The following is a 24,152-nucleotide window of genomic DNA, read 5'->3' on the forward strand; positions in this document are numbered from 1 at the left end:
TAAGAGTGAACATGTTTTTAATATCTTAAACATCTGTGCAACATTATTCAAAATGTTACATCACTGCATGACCTGTAATGTTTCACAATATTTACAAAAAAATGCTGCTTACATCAAACCATTCAAATAAAAAAAAGTCCAAACAATCTGAAAATAATGGACTCTGACACACTATTCCTAACCCACATTAATGCAGAAAGGAAAGAAAAAAACAAGAGCAACCAAGTGCACACGGTACTTCACGCAGGTCTATTCTTTTTGTAAAGTATATATTAGTGAGAAAATATATACTTAATTACAAGCCGAAGAGAAAGAAAATACTGACAGAAGAAGGGAAATAAAAGATGACACCCACACCTCAACACAGAATCACAGGCGAAAAATGTTTCCTATGTTTGACCACGGAGAACGTGGGCGTGGCAGAACATGGGTTCCTGACATTGCACACAAAAAAAATAAAACATAAAATCAGGGCAGAAGAGCAGAATGAACTTTACCAAAAGAGTTCATGTGTTTAGAAGAGGACGAGGGGGGGTGGTGGGGGGGGGGGGATCTGAATCGGGCAGTAGTGAGTGACCACACGAATAATAAAGTAAAATAAGGAAAAAATAAATAAAATGACTGGAAAAATTAGTGAAATTTGCTTTTCTTGTAGTGTTTAATATTTTATTATCTGGATACAGATAACGTTATTTTGTAGTGTATCAATAAACAGGTTCTTTAAAAAATAAAAATAAAAAATGATTAGTATTTTTTTTAATCGGGATTTTTTTTTTCCAGCACTAAAAAACATGTTTCCACTGACGAAACAGAAAAAACAAAACAACTTTTGGGTTGAATAAAAAAAAAAGAAAAATCAAAGAGCAAAACTTAAAACTCACAATTTAGTTGATATTTTAATCATCTTAAGAGTCATAATCACTACTTTAAGCTGAATTTATAACAGGGTTTAACTCTTTATAAGTGATGCCAGAATTTATAAATATCAAATCTCTGACTCGCATCACCTAGTCTTTATAAATCCTGTTTGCTGTGATGTTTATCAAAACGTAGCTCCTGTTTCCAGAGTTAAATCTTTAAATTTCACCAGTAGACGTTAAAATGTGACACTGTTTATGAGCAGACTGAAATCTAAAACTGGCGTTTAAAAATCCTGCCTGAAACTGAGAAAGCAACTCATTTTTGTAGCAACATTTGCCTATTTTGTCCAGATTGAACTTTCATACTTCCTGTTTGCTGAGCTCTTCAGAAACATGAGTTTTTAGTGTTTATAACTCCTGTTTATAGAAATGTCTATAAAATCTTTAAAGATCACCAGCAGGTATTAATAAATCCTGCTCGAAACTGTTTTTAAACTGCTGTTCAACAGCCTTTATAAGTTAAATTGGTTGAAATTGGAACATCAGATTGGAGGGAAGAGTCAGAAACAGCAGCTGTGATGGTTTTAACGGATGAGAATTCAACATTTGCTTTAAAAAGACGATTTTCATGATTTGCGCTGGAACTGCTTTGGTCAGAAGAAACATCTTCAGTTGTGTGGAGTGTCTATAAAACTACAGAGCAGAGAGAAGTTTGAATAGAAAAGGAAAGTAAGCAGAGGACAGGAAAGCAAGCAGAGCACTAACGGTTGCAGAAGATGCTGTTGATCCATCGCTTGGTTTATTGCACTTGATCATTCGGAAGCGATTTCAGGTTATTGATCAGGAGGAGCAGCAGTTTGATGCAGCGTTTCCGATACTGTCAGTACTGTAGTGTTAAAACTGCATTTAATACCTCCATGTCTGCATTTCTAAGAGGTTAATATTCATAAATAACATGGTTTTTATACCAAAACACCCCATGACACAACGTGTAACAAAATGAGGAATCTGAGCGCCAAACTTTCTTAAATAAAAACGGGACACATGATCTGTTGTTCACCTGTTAAAAAACAAACAGAACAGAAAAAACAAAACATACATATACACATATAAGGCTTTAGTTCTCAACTCTTGGTAGTATTATTGCCATCTAGCATATTTGTAAAGCTTAAAATAAATATGGAGTACTGTACATAAATAATTTACATCGACAAGCAACAAAAAACAGAAACAAAAAGGCCTCTAAATAAGAAAAATGCTTCCGTCAAGTTAGTGTTTCCTTTCATGATCTAAACTCTGAGGTTGGTTAGTCCACCTAAAGCTATAGTTGTGGCAAAAGAAACTAAAATACTGTACAGACAAGCATGAGAACAATCGAATCGGAGACGACGGCTGAAATCTCAAAGGAAAAATCCACCAAAACTCGTGAAACTGGAACCGTTTGAGAGAAATGAAGCTTTACTTTCGCCTTCGGGTGGATTATTCCTTCTGAAAAGCGTCTCGCCGGATTCGGAAACATGACGGTTTTCCTGTCCTGGATGAAGCTGGTGGAGGAAAATAAACACGGAACACTTTCTGCTGGTAAAGTTCATTCTGTTTTGTTTCTAAACGAACACTCGGCCGATCCTGGACTGAAGAAACGAAGGAAAACAGCGCGGCGTACGCTCGGCCGATCATAGAAAAGCTTTAGGCTGTCATCTTATTCGTCCTACGCATGCGGCCTGAAGCAGCCGCACGTCTGAATAGAAACCAAGACATTGGTACACTTCTACTGCTTTGTTTTTGTACAATAAAAGATAAAATGTGCATTAGGTACGCTTGTACATGACATTGTACAATATTTACATACAATTCTTAATAGCAGGAAATTTCAGGATTATCTATATACATCTTGAAAATGTATCAGAAATATTTGGACTGTCTATTTTTCTTAAATATGTAAGGTAATGCTTGTAGCTTTTTTTGTTTATTTTACTATCTTATACTAGAAAAAAATAGTTAATTCAGTGAACTGTAGACAAATTGCAACTGTTTTTAATGTTTTTTTGTATTTTTCTTATTTTTCTCTCTACAGTTAAAACTGTATTGGTGATTGGAGTTTCCAGCACCTTCTGTGGTCAGTCAAAGTCACGTTGGAACAGTGTTTGTACCACTGAAAGTCCATGTGTAGCACCTGTTGAAGAGCTCAGACCGCCCCGTCCAGGACGTTCTTGGGCCGGACACATTCAATGTTATCTGGATATTTTCCTCCTCTTGGGTTTGGGGAGCATCAGCTGACGGTCCCTGGATGGGAGCTGGAGACAGAGGGGATGTTATCAGAGACGCATTTTATACAAGACACAGCATCTCTGTCATAAAACGCCTGGATTGTGGCGAACGGACTGCAGGTTTCTGGAAGATTAACAATCTTTAAAAAGCCCGATACTGATTTTATTTTGTGTGGAAAGTCATTAAGTTGTCAAATAATGCGGTGACTGTTGTTGACCTGTTGGGTCGCGCTCTTTCACAGCAGCACAAAAAGGGAAGAACATAAAATGAATTTGCTTCATAAAATGTGCCAATTTCGAAAAAACTTTTGTTTTTCGATAAGATTTTTCTGCAAAACACGAGTCATGATCAACAACCAGATGTTACTACAGCCGGAGAAAATAAAGCAGACAATAAGAAGTGATTGGAGGATGCAGGTCTGTCACAATAACAAATTGTGTTTAATGATAAATTGTCCCAGAAGTGATGAGGATTTAACACAAACTGGAAGGCATTTTAAATATCCAAACTAAATAAACAGAAACAAATGAAATTAATTATAAAGTCTCTGTCAACAAAATTGTCCTTAAGAAAGGCTAGTTAAGACCAAAGCACCAGACTGAGGAGTTTTATCATACAGTTTTTGGTTATTTGCATAAAATAATTGCTTTTAATTTTGCAGTTGATTTATTGTGACAGGCCTGTGAGGATGACGATGCGGCGTTTTTAACGACTTATCGAGTGAAAGAACCTGTTCATTTGTGATTTTAATTATGTTTTTTGTTTAATAGAAACACTGCAATTGTAAAAATGTTTTTTTTTCTTTTGTTACATTAGTGGAATATTGGCAAAGTTTTGTAACGGAAAGGCAGCCAGTGAATGTCTTTAGATGAGAGCATGATGGAGATCTTTGTTGCTTCACGCAGTCAGGTTTTTTAACAAGGTTCAGGTTGGTGGGCAAAGACTTTTCTTCAATAAACAAAATTATCATTTCAAAACTGTTAAATTGTTATTTTTTAACACTTAATTGATGATCTGAAACACGTAGGATACTCACTGTGCCTGACATTTTGTCGAGCTCGCTCATGGCCTCATGGAGAGCAACTTGCAGGGGGTTGTTCAGTTTGGGTCTGCAGGAAAACCGTTTTTTCATCATTACCATAGAAACCAACAACACTCAACATTCGCTGTAATGTCTGAGGAGCTTCTTACTTCAGGCCTCTCTTGGCGGCTCGGTCTAGTGCCTCCAAGTCGTGGGTTAGTGTTTTTAGTTTCTCCGGCTCCACCTGCAGGGTCAAAGGTCAAACTTTAAGTCAGAGAAGGGCTACATTAATAACTGCATTAATCAATTATTCTGACTAAATTTGATTGTTCATTTAAGGATTTTCATACAATATTAGAAAAATAATAAAAGATGCAAACAAACAATTCAATTCCTTTTTTGAACAAAAAAAATTATTTGCCTAAATCTAGTGATTATTTTTTGGATTAACAGATTAATAATTGAACAAAAGGTGCTTAATATATTTTTTGTATCTTATAAAAAAAAACAGTATTTTATCTTTTCAGAACTTGAGCCAGGTGAAACTAAAACCTCAACTTGAGGAATTAATTATTCTGACGATTAATTAGATAAAAAAAATCGGCATATTATGAAGATTTTTCATTTAAGCCTCTATTAGGAATACATTGAAATATACTTTAAGTGAGAAAATATACAACATGTGAAAAGCTCAACCCTTTCTGCTTGATTTATCAATTCAATACTGATTTTCTATTAATTGATTAATGATTGAGCAAAAGATGCTTAATATCAGGTTTTATCGAACCGACTGAAGCTAACATTTCTGGGTAAAACATTTACAATTCTTTTTTTGTTTTTTTATCTTAAATGCAAAGTGTATAAAGTTTTTAAATATGTTCTTTCAGAAAATTAACTTTTTTTTTTGAGTCCAATCTTCTCCAAAGATCAATCGTTGGCTAAATTACTTGATGTTTATTTCAATAATCAATTTATTGTGGTTAATTGTTTCAGTAAACGTGCAGGAAGTTGTGTGACGCGGCGTCTCACCTTGGCCTGCTCTCGCAGCTGCATTGCGGCGCAGTGCACCTGTTCGTCACCAGCCAGCTTGGCAGGCCAGGGGGGGAAGCCCTTCAGCTGGCCCCAGACCAGCTCCCCCATGTTGAAGGTCCTGGAGCGGTAGTGGAGCAGCTCGGACGAGGGTGAGTCGGGCTGCCGCAGGTCCTCCTCGCTGCTCAGGCTCTTAGTGTCCGAGGGGCTGGGCGCCATGCCGTTGAAGTGGCCGTTGTAGTGGCTGTAGTCTTTGGGTGTGGCCAGGGGCCCCTCCAGGCTGGTGGAGGAGCCCGGTGACTGGTCGTCCCCCGTCAGCTCCTGCCGCGTGGGGCCCAGGACATCCCCGTAAGCCCTGGCGTTGAAGTGAGGCGTGGCGCCGTTGATGTGGGCACACCGCTCCACCGTTTGTTCCAGACGCTCCTTGTAGTTGGCAGGCGTCCTGTTGCAGTTGTTGAACCGGTCGAAGAAGGTTTTGTCGTGGGGAACGGACAGGCCGTGGTCGTTGGAGCCCTCGGCGGGGCAGGGCGGTGCCGGGGCCAGGCTGGCAGGCCTCTCCATCAGAGGACTACTTCTCACTTGGGTAGAGCACTCCAGGAACTCCTCCCCTCCCCAGGTGTTGTTGCTCTGCGCCTCAAAGCCTCCGCCGTGTGGCGCCTCTCCGTCCCACTGCCCCCTTGGCGTTCCCCGGCCGGGGGAGCGGAAGTAGTCGTTGGGTTCTGGACCGTCCGGCGTGCTCTTCCCAGCATCCATGTTCTTCTGTCCGCGCCCTGGCCTGGCCTGCCGCGGTCGGTCTCCGTCCTGGTGCCCATGCAGGACGGCGCTGACCGCCTGGGGGAGGTTGACGGGTTCCCCCATGTTGGCAGTGAAGGCACTCATGGCACTGAGGGCGGGCACCGGGCTGGCCTGCGTGGTCCCGCTCACCGTGGTGGTGATGGTGACGTGCATGCCCTTACTAGCAGCGTCCACCACCGCTCTGTAGATGGCGTCCACCACCTCCGGCCCGCCGCCGGCGCCCCGCTCAGAGCCTGCCGGGAGCCCATTGCTTTGCTGCTCCTCCGCAAACTGAGGGTGGGGCAACATTCCCTGCTGATCAGACACAAAAATAACATGATCAGAGACGAGAGATGCACCGATACAATATCAATATCTGTATTGGATATGGCCCAGATGAGAATTTGCCTGATCCATAAAGTCAGACCTTTGAGTCTAATTCTATGCTCTGTGCCTTTCAAATTTCACTTTCTGAACCATTTGAAAAAAGGCTTGTTGCAGTTTATTTTCACATATAGTTTTTATCCGTTTCTTTATTATTTATGTTCAATTGGCTGTTCTGCTCCTAATTGCATAAATTAAAGTTGTTTTTACATGTTTGGCCAAGCTTGTGAAGCGATTGGTGTATTTAAGTTTGCTGTACTGGTGCAGAATTATCGAATTAATTTGTAATTCAGTACATTTCTGTCTGTGTTTTTTTAAAAAAGAAAAGTTTTTAGTCAAATCAGATTTGGTTTTCTGTATCGCCTCAGTATCAGTCGATATTAAACCTCAGATATCTTTAGCGGAAATGAAAAATTATCGACTGAGTTAATCTAACATTGATTGACTTAATTGATTTCCTTTAAAACTCGAGTTTTCTCTTCTATCAAGTGGGCTAAATTGTTCACAATATTTTGAATTTAAAAACTAATTCAAATACTAATCTTCCAGGATCAGAGAAATATTCACCCAGATGAACTTGAAACTTAAAGAGCTTATCAAGTGTTTATATTTCTAAACAGAACCACATTTGGACTCTGTTTTGACTGTTTCCCGTTCTGGGATCCCTCCGCCATCTTTAATTCTCCATCAAATGGTTCTGCTTAAAAATGACCAGCAGTGCCCTCTGATGGATGGAGGCCAAACTACAATACTAAAACAAGTTCGAAGTGGACGTTATTACTTTATCATATGGAAGAAGTTTTAATCTAATAAACCAGTAGCTGTAAAAACAATAACAAAACCAAAGTCTACCTGGTAGTTCGGATAGAGGCAGGCCATGGAGCCGCCGTTGCTGCCGCCATCTTTGTAGTGTTGGTTGTCAGAGAAGTGCTGCTGCCCCTGGTAGGCTGGGTGAGAGGAAACCGCCTGTGGCATTCGCTGGTGGACCTGCTGTTGGTACATCTGAGCTCCACCAGCGTTCACATGAGGCTGCATGGTGCCCATGCCAATGCCTGAAAAACCAGAGGGGTACGATTCATCAACAGACCCCAATGCTGAAACTTCAACTCTTCCAAACAAGCCAAATTTGATCAGTTATTAACTTCACCATTTGAACTGTTCTAATGGTGAACATTTTTGATCAAGTCGATTGAAGAGTCTTCTCTAATTTTGATCAAAAGCCACATAATTGGCAAAATAAGCAACATTTTCAATTCAAAAACCCTTTTTGATGCTAAATTATTGGATAAATAGACAAATGAGTTCAACAACAAATATTTATTGTTTTTAATCTGTTATTTAGGCTAATCAACCATCAGATTGGTGCAAAGTGCTATTAAACATATTCAGCGTTCCAGAGTTTCAGGAATCCCTGATAATTTATAGTTTTGTTTTTCTTTAAATATGGATTATGGACACTGATACCTCTGCTGTTGCATCGTGTTTAGCATTGAGATGCTACTTTAGGCTTAAGTAGCTTCGCTGATAGGCTAACTCCTTTTACCACAGCTCAAACACAACACAAGTCTTTATCGAATTCATTGAAATTAATGCATTAAGTCCTGGCCCTACATTTAATCTAGCCGAGCCTGAAATGGCACTCTTATTTTTGCTTGATTCGACGTTGGGGTAAACGAGCTGGGACGTAAACTGTTGGAAAGCTTTACATTAGCTTTGATCTTTTAGTGAATAATCTCTCTGTGAAGTAACAGAAATGTTGCTTCTCTAAGCTCATTGTTGTTGTGTTTCAGCTCTTGTTAGTCACTCCAGTTTTTCGCAATTAATTAGTGTTAATTAGTGTTTGTTACTTCTACAAAACTGCTGTTACTCGATTTGGCGAGCAACAAAAACCAAACTATTTAAGTTCTGTTTGTATGTTTAATCTGTCTGCTTGTTATTTTTCTCCTCTTATGCTTAGATTTTGGAAGAGGTCTAATGAGGGAAAAAGTAGCACCACAAAATCTGTTATTTTAATCGGAAAACAATAAATAAATCACAAAAATGCTCAAGGTATTCAAAAATATCCATCTGAGCTTTAATTTAAAGGTTTAATAATCTAAGTACCACAACATGAAACCTAACAGAGTGTGCTTTAAATATATTCTGTTTGGCTAAATGATAAAGATAATTAAAGTGGTTTCCCTTCCACTGCACTTTAGTTTTAGTCACTTTATCGCTCTACTCTAATCTGGTGCTTCCACCAGGAAGAAAATCAATGCTTCTGAGTCGAGGCTCACAAAAGGGAAAAGTTGCACATCAACAATCTGTTGCAGCCCAGACCAACAGATGGACAAGCTGCCAGATGAACAGTACAGCCAGACTTGTTAGCAAAAGCATCCAAGGACGGCGCATGGACAAAGTACACGGAGGCCACAGATGTATCAATGAATAAAGGGAGAAGTGCACAGACAAAGCCGAGGCAGATACAGAATCTCGAAGGCCCGACGTGTTTTTGTGGGTGTGAACATGGACGAGCGGCGACTGGAGCAGCTGGTGCGATGCTGCGCCGCTGAAGGGCAGCTGTGTGTGCTCTCTTTTCTTCCTCGCCGCCCCCCCTTCCTCTTCTCTCCAACTCGGCTGACCCCCTCCCCCGTCCTCCCCACATCATCCACTACTGCTATGATATAGTGACGGCTGTTGCTGGGGGACGCTGCCATGGAAACCGAGTGATGATTGGTGGTGCTGTCCGCAGCCAGGAAGCTCGTTGGGGGGAGTGGTGGGTTAAGGGGGTCGGGTGGAGCGGTTTTAGACTGCAGGGGGATGGGGGCGGCGGTCAACTGGATACAGGGGGTCTGGGGGAGTTTACAATGAACTTTTGAGTATTTGTTAATGGCGGCAGAGTGAGTGGCAGTGGGTGGGGGGGTTCAATCACAGCAGCTGTATGGAAACAGATGGTTCAAGGCTACATCTCAGACGCCACCGTCTAGCTCAGTTTCTACGACTCTTAAAGGCTTTTAAATGCTGAAGAATGGGAAACTCTGCCAAACATGACATCTGCCACAAAGTGGAAATATTAATCCAGGGTTTAAGCCTAGAATAAACACAAAACCTGCAGTCCATGCTCAGACTAGCTAATGGGGCCCATTGTAAAGCTGTATCAGCGGCTAATGTTGGTCTGAAACAGTAACATTTTCTGCTAGGAATGGAGAGCGACACTGATATCTGACATTAATATTGCTGTTACAACTGATATTTCTGATTTTAACATTTTTGGAAATCAACTAACCCTAACTTCTAACCCTACTTATCTGAGTATTTCTGTAGATGAAAGAAGTCGGACAAGTGCTGAAAATCTCCAACGTACAGAATGAAAAGGAATGGTGAGAGTACAGGCCCCTGTGGTGCTCCTGCGCTAATTAAGTCACAATTAATCGACAAAATATGCAGCGTTTTCAATTCATAAACCCTTTTTTCTGCTAAATTCTTAGACAAAACTCAACAACAAAGATATGTATTGTTTTTAATCTGTTATTTTTTTTTAGATTATTTTACCATGAGATTGGTGCAAATTGCTATTATACCCACTCAGCTTTCAAATGTTGATCTTTCACGTAACTTTAAAAAAAATCCCCTAGAAATGTGGAGTGTGCAAGCTAAAACTTGAAAACGGTCGGTCACACCTTGGCATGTCAAGATAAATTTTGTTGGGCAGTAAATAGTTCCAGAAATTATTGCAATAAATGCTAATAAATGCTGAAGACCATTTTTGAACGAATGTAATAGTAATAATAATGCAACTATACCCACTCAATTGAAAAGCATAAAATTTACAGAACAAACAAACAAAACATCCAAAACAACATTATTTAAAATAGATTATGAAGTCTATGTAATCAACTTAGACAATGAAAACAGGCAAAAGGGGCAGGTAAACTGAAATTGGGGCAGAGGTTTTAGGGTTTTTAAAAACTGCTGATTTTGCTTCTGTAATGACCAATTAACTTCAACCTCAAACATCTGTTTCCGCAGCTACACTGAGAGGATGCTGAACATTTTAAAAATCCCCAGTGATGAAAAAATCACACTCCACCAACAAGCTTGAATTTCAATGAATTCATGTGTCAGAAAAACAGAGTAGCTGGTGATAAGAGCAGGTGGCCTGGAGCAGACCTCGGTCATATTTCTATGATAAAACACAAAAACGCAAATCGAATACATAAAACGATTTCAGTTCGACTGCAGGGAGAGAAACAGAAACGAGATCTGAAAAATACAGTCACACTGCAAGTCATCCATGTGCATACAAATAAACAGAAGCACACACTCTGTAATGCACAAGCAGACCTACACAATCAGACACACCGGCCTAAACTGTCATCAAAGGCTTCACTCTGGCCTCTATTCAGGGTCTATCGTTACTATAGTGACCAGCTTTCTGGGAGAAGCTCTTTACAGCTCCCTATCTGGGTTGTTTCCTTTAAAGCGTGATGCAGATCCCATTTCTATCTTTGCATGCCATTCACTGACGTTAGAATACAAATAAAACAGAGAGAAACACTGGCTGACTGACAATTAGTGGGCAGCTAAAGATGAGGGGCCCACTAGTTGGCTTTGACACGCTGAAGGAGTCGGATCATCTTGACTCTGGGCCTATCACCCAAATCCTTTGGTCTTACTTCACTCATAACCATAGAAACCCCTGCTTCATCAAGCCAGAGACTTATCAGAAGAAAAGAGGAAAGGGAATGGCATCAAAGAGGGTGTTCGACGTTTGCAAGACATTTGAGGAATTGTCGGGGTTAAAAATCGACTGCATCACACGTCCTGCTCGATTTACACATAAGTTAGTTAGTGCACAAGATAAGTCATTAAAAATCACGGTGGTGATGGAAGTAAACAGTTACAAAAGAAATTCATATTCATAAAGCAGGAAGTGGACTATGGCGCAGGGCCTTCTGGGTAAAAATAACCAAAACAAACGTGCATGTCTAGGATTAGCAGGAGAAATGGCTCATGATCTTTTACTGAAGACAAATATCTGCTAAAATCCAACACCACTCCATTCTTTACATTTTGTGAAAAAGGAAGTTGTGCTCAGTGTTTCAAGTTCTTGGTGCAGCGCCCCCACAGACGAGGAGGTAGACCGGTTTTTCAATAAGTTGGTTTGCTTCAGAGAATCACACCAGCTGAGAATGTATAACAAATACGGCAGGTTGGTCTCCAATTGAACAGAGTCTATCGGACTACGAGGTGTGAAGACACCCATAGAGTCTTTCTGAAAAGTTCATTTGTCAGCAATTCAACCCAATAAATATCATCCACTGTTTCAACATCACATCCAACCCGATTGTAATTTAGACAGCTGCTTCATAGTCGTGCAAAGTCTCACCTGCATCAGAGACCGTCTGGTTGCAGCCTCCATCCCCTCCTCCGTGCGGCACGATGTTCGTCCTCCTCATACTGTGGAGATGTGCGGGGTGCGGACCCGGATGGGACAGCGGTGGTGGGTTAGTGTTGGGGCGTACCAGCGGCATCCCGTCCGGTCCGATCGGTCCACCGCCTGGCCCCATAGGACCGCAAGTGTTCATGGACTGAGCCTGTATCTGGGCCATCAGGTCGGGGTACTGGCCTGGACGGGAGACCAGGTGGCCCCCTGAGGGGTCCAGGCTCTGGCAGTGCTGGATGGGATCTCCTGGAGGTCGCAACCTCTGCTGGATCAGTATGTTCTGCTGCATGCCCGCACTGTCGTTGTAGTGAAGCGGCGCCGCTCCGTGTGAGCCGGAGCTGAGCCCAGGGCGGTGGCTGTTCCCCGCCATGTTGTGGGAACTGTGGCAGCTCATGGACTGCAGCAGCTGAGCCATGGAGGCGTTGGGGTGCAGGTTCCCCATTCGGCCCACTTTACGCAGCTGCTCTGTAGCACTGGGCCCCTGCATGTGGGGTCCCCCCATGCCCTGCTTGTTGAGCATGTTGAAGACCATGTTGTTGCCACCATCGTGGTTCCCAGCGCTGCCGGACGACTGCTTACGTTTCCGTGCAGGATCCCTCTGCTGGGCCATGAGTTTGTCTCGCAGTGCCGCCCGGCCACTCTGACCTTCTGGAGTGTTTAGCAGCATGGTGGAGTTTGGCGGGAGCATGGGATTTAAAGTGCTGTGTCCCTCCATGCTTCGAGGGCCGACACTCCCACCGTTACCTCCGCCGGCCGCCCCCATTGCCGGCATGCCGACCGCACCGCCAGCAGCCATGCCGGGAGTGCTGTTGCCAGCAGGGCCGAGTTTGTTTTGATTTGCTAGCTGTGCTTTGGCTGCGGCTGAGAGGAGGCTGCTGGCTGGGAAGGAAGCGGCGTTCTGTTGGTTCAGGATCTGGTTGAGGGGCATCCCAAGGAGACCAGGGTGGCCCTTCTGGGAAGCGCTGGAAGTTGCCAGAGAGGACGAAGAGGATGAAGAGGTGGGGGAGTACATGGAGTTGCTGTGCTGATGGGTGCCGACTGGGTTTCCCATTCCAGGCAGCAGCTGGGAGTCTTTATACTGGTGGAGTGGGTCGGTTTTGTTGGTGGATGGGCTTGAGGGCATGGCTGGCCGGGGAGACCCCATAGCCGACCTGGGAGAACGAGGGGGAACCTTCATGGTGGCACACGGGGCCTGGTGACCCGAGGGCATTGCAAAGCTCCCGTGTTCGGAGGAGGTGGAGGAGGAACGCGAGCGATGAGGCGAGGCCTCGATTCTCCCCAAAACCGGTCCAGCCATGTGAACAGGGGAAGTGACAGGGGAGGGGGACATGGAGGAGGAAGGACCGCTCTGCTGAGTCCTTTGCACATTGCCACCATGGCCCACAGGTCCAGGCTTCCCTGTGGGTAAAGGTAAGTTGCTTGGTAGGGGAACAATGACAGGAGGGGGGATGTTTACATTCATCATTTGTACCTGAGAGTGGATGTTGGGCTGGAAGTTGGGCGGGTTGGGGGCATGGGTTGGGGGCTGGCTAACTGGCTTGCTAGGGATGGGATCCAGAATGCCTAAGGGATCTTTTTCAGAGGTCAACTGCCTTTTCTGAAGAGCGCAGGGTGGTGGTATGGATGGCGGGGGAGGTACAGGATGCAGAGGGGGCTGAGATTTATGATGAAATGCTGCTCGAGGCAGATCCATGCCGGGTGGGAAGTTCCCCCGGGGCATGTTCATGTTCATGACAGGGCTTTTGGCAGTGGCCGTAGGGGAGAGGGGCGTGCTAGTCCTTCCTGTCAAGGCGCAGGATGGCTGGCCTGCAGGAGAACCATGAAGCATTACTCTGGGTGGGGAAAGAGGAGTCCTAGGGTTCCCATGGATGGATGCTGAACCAGGACTACAGGCTCCTGGAAAGCCACAAGGATTGGTCCTCTGAAACCCCTCAGGGCTGCCCAGAGTGTCTGTGTTGGGAGACTGAGAGCCATCTCCATACAGTTTAGCACTGGAGGAAGATGGGCTCAACATGCCTCCATACCCCACCCGAAATGGAGATTTAGTTCCAGGGTCCCCGCTCGGTAGCCTCTGTGCCCGGGAGTATCCAGAGTAAAGCTCAGGCTGCGGGGCTCCAACCGCCTCCTGAGGTGGAAACAACCTCTGCTGCTGCTGTCCGGCAACCATTATCATTTTGAACGGGTTCTTGCACTCAGGGCCAACAGCATTGGGCAACCCATCGTGGGCTTTAGTCCTTATTGCTCGTTGAGTTGTAGAATGCACAGCAACTGCAGATGATGTACCTTTAAAGGGAAACAAATCATTTCCAAGTTATTCAAAACTAAATCATCAGGAAAAAAGTTCTACTTCTTTTACATGCCAGTAAAACTAGCAGACAGGTATAGCAATTACTCTGTAAATGGTTTCCTAGTGATGTACAAGCACAATGAACAGCAGAAGCTGAGCAGTCTGATATAGTCTCATATTTTAGAACGTTATTTAATTTAAAAAAATCAGCAAATAGGGGAATCAATACTGACCACATATAGAGTTTGGTTCATATTAGCCATTATGCCAGGAACATCAATATTTAGCACATTTAAATGCTAATATTAACATGATAGCTAATAATAGCAAACATGAAATTGTGGAGATGCTAATTTAAACATTAGCATCTATGCTAATATGCTAAGAGTAGCATTTTAGAAAACACTGACCTTTTTGAAAGTGGGTCAGGACTTGTTTCAACTCTGAGTGAAGTTTTGAAGTGAAATATTTATCCTTCAAAGATCCCAAGGTGTCTTTAGGATGCGAAAGTTTGATAATTTAAAATATTTCCTACCAAATACAAAATTTATAAACAGCAGAAGTCAAAGTTATTTGAATGGTTCAAATAACAATGGACTGCAGTAGTTCCAGGCCAATAAACAAGCTGAAAAGCTTCAGTAGCTGGGCGATGTCAACTAGAAGCATGCCATAAAGCAATTACAATTCAAGCCAGATTGCTACCCTTGCTTGTATAATACACCAAGGTTGTAAGAACTGTATTTCCATGTACCTCCTCCTGGGCTAGTCAGTGCCAGAGGCGGGTGTGTCTCCATGCTCTTGTGCAGCGTGGCCACAGCCAGGAGCTTCCTCTTGTGAATGCAGAGTTTGGTCACGTCTTCGTCTGCTTTCACATCCTCCGCCGTCCTCTGTTTGACAGCCGCCCCTGGGTCAAAGTTGAACACCTGACAACAAACAGACGTGTGATCTTATTATGCATCTTGAAAGCCTTGTGTTTATTCAGAACATCTATCTAATATCGGAGCAAAATCCATAAATAAATCACTGATAGCCAACCTTCTTCAAGTATACTGGACTAATATCCTGCATCATGCGATATAAAAATCAATCTGAAGGACCTTTACAGGAACAGATGGTCGTTTGCTGGACAACCAGTGGTTCTGTGTTCAGCTCATAAAGAGGGCAAAAGAGTGTTGCAGCTGTGCAAAGTTCTCCAACAGCTGGAGTGGACCAACATGGCAGAGCTGGCGTCAATGCTAGCTATTGAAAAACACAAGAGGGCAACTAATGAGGCAAGAATTAAAGAAGAACCAACACTGTCCTCCAACTGAGAGAGAATGACAGACTGGAGGGTGCAGGAATTACTTCGCTGTAGGGAAATAGAGAGGCCTTGAAGTCATAATCTGTTTAAAAACTAGACTGAAGACAAACTCACAAATGGGAAAGTGGATCGTTTGTCTGCTACAAACAAACCGACTGACCAGCAATATATCCATCCATCAAGATGTCCACTCCTTTGCCAATCACACAGTGATGAAAAGGATATAACACTTTTCAAAGGATGGATTTAGATAGGATTTTTATTACCTTGAGCTCTTTAAAAAAAGTTTTGTAATTTTATTTTCTAATATTCATGGCATAAACAAAAAATAATAATTTGGAAAAATATAATTTTTTCATCTTTCGTAAACATGGAAAATACTTAAACGAAAACTTCAGAGTTTGTACGACTGCACAGACACTCAATCAGGTCAAAGTGAGGTGACTGATTTGAATTTATATAATGAATCCCAACTATGTCTGCAACATAAAATGGGAGTTCAAAGCAAAAGAAACCAATAAGAGTGTCCAATCTTCCCAGATTCAGCAGCTTTTCACAAATTTGTCCTTTCCACTCTGTTTCATAAGTCATAAATATTAAAAATATTCCATCCAAAGATTAATTTAAGACTGAAAAACAACCACTGCAGCAAGTTTAGGTCTGATTTACTGGGTTCATTCAGATTTCATGACTTTATGACAGAACAAACAGGACAGAAAGATTCAAAAAGGAGGTAGGACGCAAGGTTGTAAAGGAAGGGCACAGAGGACAAAACAAAGGACAAGGAAAGAAAGAAAACAGATCATGGAATGAATGAAGGACAGATGGAACACTGTAGGAAAGAAGGAAAAAAGAGGGAAGGAAAAAGAAATAAGAGAAGGAAAGACAACAAAAAATGGGAGTAAGAACACAAAGGAGTAGACGAACAAGAAAGGAAAAGATGGAAAAGAGAAGAAAACTGTAGGAAATAAGGAAAGAAGGAGTGATGGCATAAGGAAAGAACGAAGGAAAAACAAGACAATGCGAAGCAAAGTTGAACACAAAGGACGAAAGACAAGGAGAAGGGGAAGAAGACATAAAGGCACAAGAATATAGAAGGAAGAAAGGAAGGAAGGAGATGAGAAAATAAAGTTTGCAGAACAAGGAAGGATGGGAAGATGGATAACAGACAGAAAAGGACAGGAAAAAAGAGTGATAGGATTGGAGGAAAAAAGGAAAGGAGAAAAGGAAGATAGAGTGAGGAAGCAATGAGAGAAGGAAGAAAGAAGGAAGGACAAAGACTCAATCGCTAGGCCTGGAAAAAAATAAACTAAAATTTCATGTTTCTCTCTGAGGGACGTCACATGAACCGGAGCAGCAGCAGCAGCATTACCTTGTGGAGGATGAGTGGGCACTCCAGGCCACATTTACAGGTTCCATCTGTGAGCAGGTAGGTCTTCACCTGCTCCAGGCTGGACAGCAGCGAGCCGCTGGGACTGGAAGACAGCAACAGGAGGGGTGGGGTTAAACTCAACGCTCCTGGTAATGGTAAAATAATAATTCACTTTTACAAAGGGATAAACTGAACAGCTTCATCAGAACATTATAGAAGACATGACTGGTCAGAAAGATGAGCTTCATTGTGTCAACCTTTTTTACACAAAATGCAGGTAACATTGTATGGATTTGCAACAAAAGAGAGCCAGTAACAAAGAAGGAATGTCGTCCAGCTAACTGGAAAGCTAGCTAGTTAGCAAGGGTTTATTAGCAGTTAGTTAGCATTAGCCTCAACTGCTTCAAGTCACAGAATGTAAACTTTTGCCTGACAGAAAAAAAGCAAGAGAAAATTTAACTACATAGAATATAAGGGATTAAATAGTAGTGTTACAACAAAATTTAAGGCATGTGATTAACATATTTAAAGCTAACTCTCATGTTTTCTAATGAATTGAAAACATTTTAAGGAGCTGAAGACAACCTGGTATAAATATTATGCTCTTATTTCTCCCATTCTGCTTTTCTTTTACTTTCAATCTCACAACTCTGCCACTACCATGTGGATGGTGCATATGGCGTTTTCCTCCATAAGCACCGTTATTAAGGCCACAAAGTTCAACTTTAGGCTCATCTGATCAGAGTACCAACAGGAAATTGGACTTTTTGTGGCCACATTTTCATGTCTCGTGATCACAGAGCGAGTTCTGAACTCTGTCTGAACCCATGGAGGTAGAGCCAGTCTGAAGTGGGATGTCCCATTACATCATGATGAAAAGAGCAGACTTTGCACACTTGATGGTCAGGGCTGATGGAGACGATTATCTGAGCCACTGACAGGAACAGAAATGTAACATCATTGGTGCATTGATCTGAGGCAGCTTTGAACTATGGGATAAAAAGAGTTTTCTTCATGAATGGTTGGTTTCTCCTAGACATTTAGCATTTATGCAAACATGTAGGTTGCAGTTCTTCTGCATCAATAAGTCGTTCAGCGTCCGATAAGGGCAATATATTGGGGAGATTTCAGACACACTGCAGCGTCAGAGGGACATGCGTGTCTCAACGCAGGGAGCAGCAGCATCTAAACGTCGCTGTGTTTGTGTCTGTTTCCTGCAGAGCCGATCAATCATCGCAGCTCTGACCGTGTGTAGACAGTAAACACACCTGCTAGGGGCTTTCTGATTCACACCACCGACCCTCAAACCTCCTGTTTACATCTTTTCTATTAAAAGTAATCTCCTATAAGCAACAGCGCTAATCAAGACTGTAAGATACTTCACTCAGGACGCTGTAGTTTCTGATGCTCAAGAATTTGAAAGATGCAAATGGTAGAAATTATAGTTTCACTTCAAACACAGGATTTTTTGCAGATCAAGAGACAATAATAACTTATAAATGAGTTGGGACTAATCGTTATATTAACACTTCTCAAAAATCGTCTGGATTCCGTAATTGACACGATCTTCAGCATAAATACCAAAGTTCATGAAGACTCTTCAGTCAATGTCTGTCTGTCTGTCTGTCTGTCTGTCTGTCTGTCTGTCTGTATGGATGGATGACATCAATGGTTGGATGAGCGAAAGACCAATGGTTGGATGGTTGGTTGGATGAGTGAAAGACCATTAGTTGGATGGATATACTGTAAACCAATGCTTGAATCCATTCATCCAACCATTGATACACCAATGAGTGGATGGATGGATGGTTGAATGCCAGACCAATAGATAGACGAATGGTTGGGTAGATGATAGACCAATGATTGGATGGTTGGCTGGATGGATGCTGTGTTTTTAAAGAACTACATCTGGTTTAGCTCTGGGACTTCTTTGGTGGAGTTCAACTTTGAACCCTGAAGCTGACCTGAGTGACCAGATTGTTCTTCAAACAGGAAACAGGACACCAACAGCATGTAAGACACGCCACCTTTCTGGACATGTTCTTACCTCACATACAAGACGCCTCCGCAGTGCTCCGCCTTGCGCTGCCAGCCAATGGGGACCTGGACAGGGACGGCCTGCCTCTCCTCTCCCGCCTCACAGTCCTTTCCGCCATTCATTGCTCCACTGGTTTTACGCTCGACGCCTCAGAGGTGTACGTATCAGACATGAACCAGCGTCATGTTCCGTCTTCCAAAGCCGTGGTGGAGGGGTCAGTGTTGGGAGGGTGGAAGAGAAGGGTTGCTGCCTGGACGCGGGGGTCGGCTCTCTGGCGGAGCTAATGGGGTGGTGGGAGGGTAGGGTGAGGCGGGCTCACAGCTGACCCTACCCTCTGAGCTGCATTCTGGCTACAGCGCTGAACGGTGTGACCACATCCATTACTGTATCCTGTCATTCGGAGCCATCCGATTGGCTAGAAGGGAGGGGGCGAGGATCGGGACTGCAGAGTTCTTCCAAAGAAAAGTCTTCTATTTTTTACTTCTCAACACTTGTCAATTTCCCAGGAAAAACACCATCAGAGATCTTTTCAGGATTTTGGTTCCCAATCACAATTGGGTAGTGGTTTCCCCATGACTCCTGAGAGGAGGAGAAGACGGACAGTTAAGAGTCAAAACCTAAAAACAGTCCAGTTCCTCATCAATCTGAGGTACTGTGAAAACCAAACAGTAAAACTAAATTAGCTTTGAACAGTTCACAACGTTCTACAAACAGCTGACATGATGTTAAATCACACTGTTACCATTTAAAAAGTGGGGTTAATCAGATTAATCGTGACTAATTGTTCACTGAAGTAATTGCCAACTATTTTAGCTTTAGCTATTGATCAGTTAATAAAAAAAATTGGTAAGTGGCCTTTATCAAGTCTTTTTACTCCAGTTAAAGATCCATTACTAAATTAGTTGATAATTTCAATACACATATAATCTGATTGTTTCAGCAATAAATTGAAATTGCCAATTTACCATATTCAATGTCACAATAATCGATTACTAAAATAATGGTTAGTTGCCGCCTTAGATAAAACATGGGCATAAGAAACGGAATCAACTTGCGCCAATTCAGTATTATTTTTCTTTTGGTTCATAACTGAGTAATTAGACAAAGAACGGTGAATTTGCTGAGATATATGAAATTGCTTTCACATGCAAGTATCACCAATCTCCTAAAATTAAGGAAATCGTTGCTGATAAATCGGCTGATAAAATCATATTTTGCCCATACGCCATCTTGGATATTTTCTAAAGGAAAACACAGAGCGTGAACCGATAAGCGGTTAAGCAAGTAATTGAACTATTGAGAACCGATTCTGTACAAGAACCGGTTCTCGATTCCCCTCCCTAGTCACTGATCAGAGCGACTGATCGGTGCATCTAAGACCTTCAATTAATCACACGTTTTCGCCGCTCGCCAAGCGGAGCTGCAAGCAGAGTCTCCTCTCAGCTGGTGGTGCTGCTGACTCACAACAGGCCTTTAGCTGCTGAAACAAACCCGGAGATGTTCCCACAGAGGCAGGGAGGTGAGCACGGGGAAAGGGGCAGCTGTTTATCAGGCAGAGCGCTGCAGCAATCATCTCAGGAGACGGCTGTGGAATCGTATAAGTGAAACGGCCACATCATTAAAATCTAATTTCCCAGAGCTCCATGTTTGGCAAAGACAGACATAACAAAAAGCACATCATTTCTATTGAGAAGAAATTACCTCTCCAACGAGAGCCTAGTGCAGCGCGAAGATGTCTGACAAATGTTTCGGTTATCGGCTTTTTTATTGGGTTGCATCAGAAAAGAAAAGGAAGAAAACGGATGTAAACCGAAGACATTTTGATTAGAAATTACACAAAGCGTCTCAGCAGGTGTTATCTTTACCTCAGGCAAAGCAGCTCTCTGCTAACTCTGCTTCCATGCAAACGGGAGAAACTCCAGTTATGCCTAAACCTGCAACATGTCAGATTAAAACACTGAGGCTTTTAGCAGGACCTGAACATCCACACAACTTCCCAGAGCAGATTTTAAAACACAAAGATGGAAGTTCACTGGGAGTTTACAGCAGAGAGCGAGGAGGATTTAGCCTGAAGGAAGGAAAGGAGGAGGAGGTAGGACACAAGGAAGGGAGGGGAGAACGAAAGAATGGACAGGAGACAACAGAAAAAAGAAGGAAGGAATGAACGATGGAAGGAAAGGAACAATGATGGAATAACAGAAGAAAGGAAATAAGGAATAAAATAAGAGTGAAAAAGGAAGGAATGAAGGAAAGAAATTAGAAATAAAAGTGAAGATGAATGAGACAATACAGAATAAAAGAAAAGTGAAAAGGAAAGAAAACTTGATAAGAGTGAGAAGTAAGGAAGGAAATAAAGAATAAAATAAGGGTGAAAAGGGAAGGAAGGAAAGAACAAAGAAATGAGGAAAGAAAATTAGGTATAAAGGAGTGAAAATGAACAACATAAGGTTGAAAAGAGAAGGAACGAATGAAATAAGTAATGAAGGAAGGAAGGAAATTAGGAAGGAATAGAAGAAGAGTGAAGACAAAGGGCAGATTTAAGGAAATTGGGAATAAAATAATAGGAAAAGGAATAAAGTCTGGAACAACAGATCATTTTCCAAAGACTCCATGTCCAACACTGATAATCTGGGAAGTGAAACAGGAAGTGACTCCCTCGCTGTGGCCAGTTTTACCTGCACTGTCCCCAGCAGAGAGTGACTCAGGACTAAACCAGCCAGAGAGCAGCAGAGGTTCACACATAATTGAGCTTTTTTTCCCCAGATAGTGACATCTGAAGCTTTTCTAACCGCTGTGATCCTGTGATGCAGGTGGGGAAGCTGCTCCCGTTTTCACCGAGCATCAACGCTCTGAAACCGCAGCCCGGCTGAAGCTACCTGATGCACACAACATGGACGCAGAGGCAATGAAGGTAGCACTTGAGAGACAAGAAGTGTGATTCATCTGCTGCTGGGGGCTCTAAAGGCTGCATCAGTGATTTATAATGGAGAGACGTCAGATTTTAAGCTCTGTGATATTACCCACAGGAGGAAGAGAGAGCAAACAACCAAAATGCATCACGGTGAAAAACAGGAAAAACAACTGTTTGCATCAAAATGGCCTCACAGGCAGCAAAACGCTAAGAATATCAAAATGAGACGTCAGAGCAAAGTGACCTCTACCAGACCGATGAGCAGCAACCGCTGCCTCATCGATGCTGTTGACTTTCCGTCCTGGCACTGTGTTCCTAATCAACTGATTATCAGCCAATTATAAGGTTTCTACTAGGTTTGAAAATGATTCTCATGATCTACGGACAAATGGAGACATTAATGTGTCAAATTTCTTAAATTTTAGATATCAAATCCATGTGTAAATGGAGTTAGTTCTATTCCAACCAGGAGTTTTTAACCATTTGTAATTATTTAATGAAAAAGCGTACAAATGCACGTCATTCATGACAGTGGAACTGGACCAGTTCAGGGGTTGCCCCAAGATATAAGCCTGGCGGGCCACCAGGCTTTACTTGTGCCGCCACAAGTAAAGTCTTTTTAAAATGTTTGCATTTTTTCAGATTTTATAGTTGACGTTCAGGTATTAATCTTCCAATCTTTTTATAAGACATAATTATCAAGTGATATTTTCCAAATTTCCTGTCAACTTTAAACATTTTTTAACTCAAAAACACGGCGGGCAGCTGGATGAATGACACCCAAGCACCAGGCTTAGCAAGTTTTGTTGTAGTTGAATCATTTCTGCATAAAATGGCCACAAACTTCTGACCAATCGATTCTAAATCTTTACAAATAAAAACCACGATTCTTACTGATTTTTTTCTCTCCTCAAACTCTACTTTCCAGATTTCTCAGCTCCCAACATTCATTTTAAGATGCAAAATACTGAAGAAGAAAGTTCTGTTGCGGCTTTTCTTCGCTCCATCTTTTTGGTTTTAAGAGACAGAGATGGAACGAAGGAGAAAGGTGGTGCTAATTTAAGTAATTAGTGGAGGCTGAGACCAAAGTGAAACCATGCATATATTTCAGAAGCTGAAGAATTCAGCTAAGGTTAGATTTAACGTACATACTACTTAGTAAACACATCTTTTAAAATCATTTGATCCCATCAGTTAATAACAAGGAAAACAAACAAGGTGATGTTACTAAATATGAAAGCGATCCAAAAAAGAAATAAAAATGTCCTTCTTACTCTATGAGCTGCTCCTCTATTCAGAACGCTAACTTTCATTTGTCTATAGCTAGGCTACTGAGGAAAAAAAACAACAAGACTCTGAAAAATAAACGTTTCAGGTCAGAAATCAGATCAAATAAGAGAGAAGCTCGGCTAAATATGGCAGAGTAACTGGATCTGTGGTCCATTAAGGGCAGCAGTTTATGGAAATGTAGAAATAAAATCAGACAGAGACTGATCTGATAGGATTTGGGATGTCTGACCAATCAGTGATGCTTTAAAGCATCACTGTGTTTATGTCTAATTAATTAATTAGAATAAAGAAGTTTTAAATCACAGGACGTCTAAACTTTATGGCAAATTGTCCCACCTTTCAGCTGCTAATAGTGCTAAACAGATCAGAGTAAAACAAACAGATGGATAAAAATGCACCAGACTGAGGCAAACTGATCAATGTACGGTTATTTTAATCCATTAATAAAATAAAAAAGAAATGGTGATGTTGAATGTTTTGTTTATTGATATAAATCTTGATTTTGATGGTTTATGTGAGACTCTTATAAGTGAACATCTAAAACAGTTTTGTGGACAGCAGATGTGTGGATGGACGTTTTTTTATCTTTTAGAGCGACATTTTAGTAGAAATTTTTTTTTAATCTATAACAGTATTGCTCATTTATTATGCCAGTTTCATCTTAATTTCAGAGTAACTTTTATTTGCTTACCATAATTTCTGTTTCCCTTAGCAAGGGAAACAGAAATTATGTTTCCCAGAAAAGAGGCAACAGAAATTATGTTGCCTCTTTTCTGAGGCATTTAAAAACATTTTTGTTTTTAAGCAGAATATTTGGCTGATATTTTAAAATGCATAAAAACAACATTTTTTTCCCTTATTTAAAGGAATATTACAAGTTAATTAACCAACATTAGAACTGCTATAAAGACAGAAGGCACAAAGATTTCCTGTTCAATGATTTTAACATAAATTACCGGACATATTGGCACAAAATTGCATTTTCTAAGATGCCGTGGCTTTTTGCTTTTCAACCAACACAGATGATTTTGTATTATTGAAAAGTTATTTTATTTCTGTTCCATATTAAAGTATGTAAAGTTGCGTAGTGACCTTTATTCAGACAAGAAGTCAAATTTGCTACACAAAATCACAGATTTTCACTGTTAAAACAGAACATAATGTTTACAAATATTTCTTTTCAATATTTATCC

General features: G+C 41.8%; 1 protein-coding gene across 3 annotated transcripts in view; it reads right to left on the reverse strand.

The window, feature by feature from the left end:
• The window catches only part of mbd5 (methyl-CpG binding domain protein 5), a 26,494-nt gene continuing 2,342 nt past the window's right edge, over positions 1-24,152 (reverse strand). For 2 of the 3 annotated variants that reach the window (XM_008397560.3, XM_008397569.3), the window contains exons 2-10: positions 18,768-19,337; positions 16,721-16,823; positions 14,800-14,971; positions 11,705-14,044; positions 7,189-7,388; positions 5,179-6,267; positions 4,320-4,393; positions 4,165-4,237; positions 1-3,154 (exon numbers count right to left, since the gene is read on the reverse strand). In XM_008397560.3, the coding sequence (XP_008395782.1) occupies positions 3,092-3,154; positions 4,165-4,237; positions 4,320-4,393; positions 5,179-6,267; positions 7,189-7,388; positions 11,705-14,044; positions 14,800-14,971; positions 16,721-16,823; positions 18,768-18,880 (4,227 nt within the window). In that variant the 5' untranslated portion in view covers positions 18,881-19,337 and the 3' untranslated portion in view covers positions 1-3,091. The remainder of the gene's footprint in view (positions 3,155-4,164; positions 4,238-4,319; positions 4,394-5,178; positions 6,268-7,188; positions 7,389-11,704; positions 14,045-14,799; positions 14,972-16,720; positions 16,824-18,767; positions 19,338-24,152) is intronic. The other variant, XM_008397578.3, reaches the window with a different exon arrangement.

Source organism: Poecilia reticulata, chromosome 2 (assembly GCF_904066995.2).
Source record: "Poecilia reticulata chromosome 2, P_reticulata-male-v2, whole genome shotgun sequence".
Lineage (NCBI taxonomy): Eukaryota > Metazoa > Chordata > Actinopteri > Cyprinodontiformes > Poeciliidae > Poecilia > Poecilia reticulata.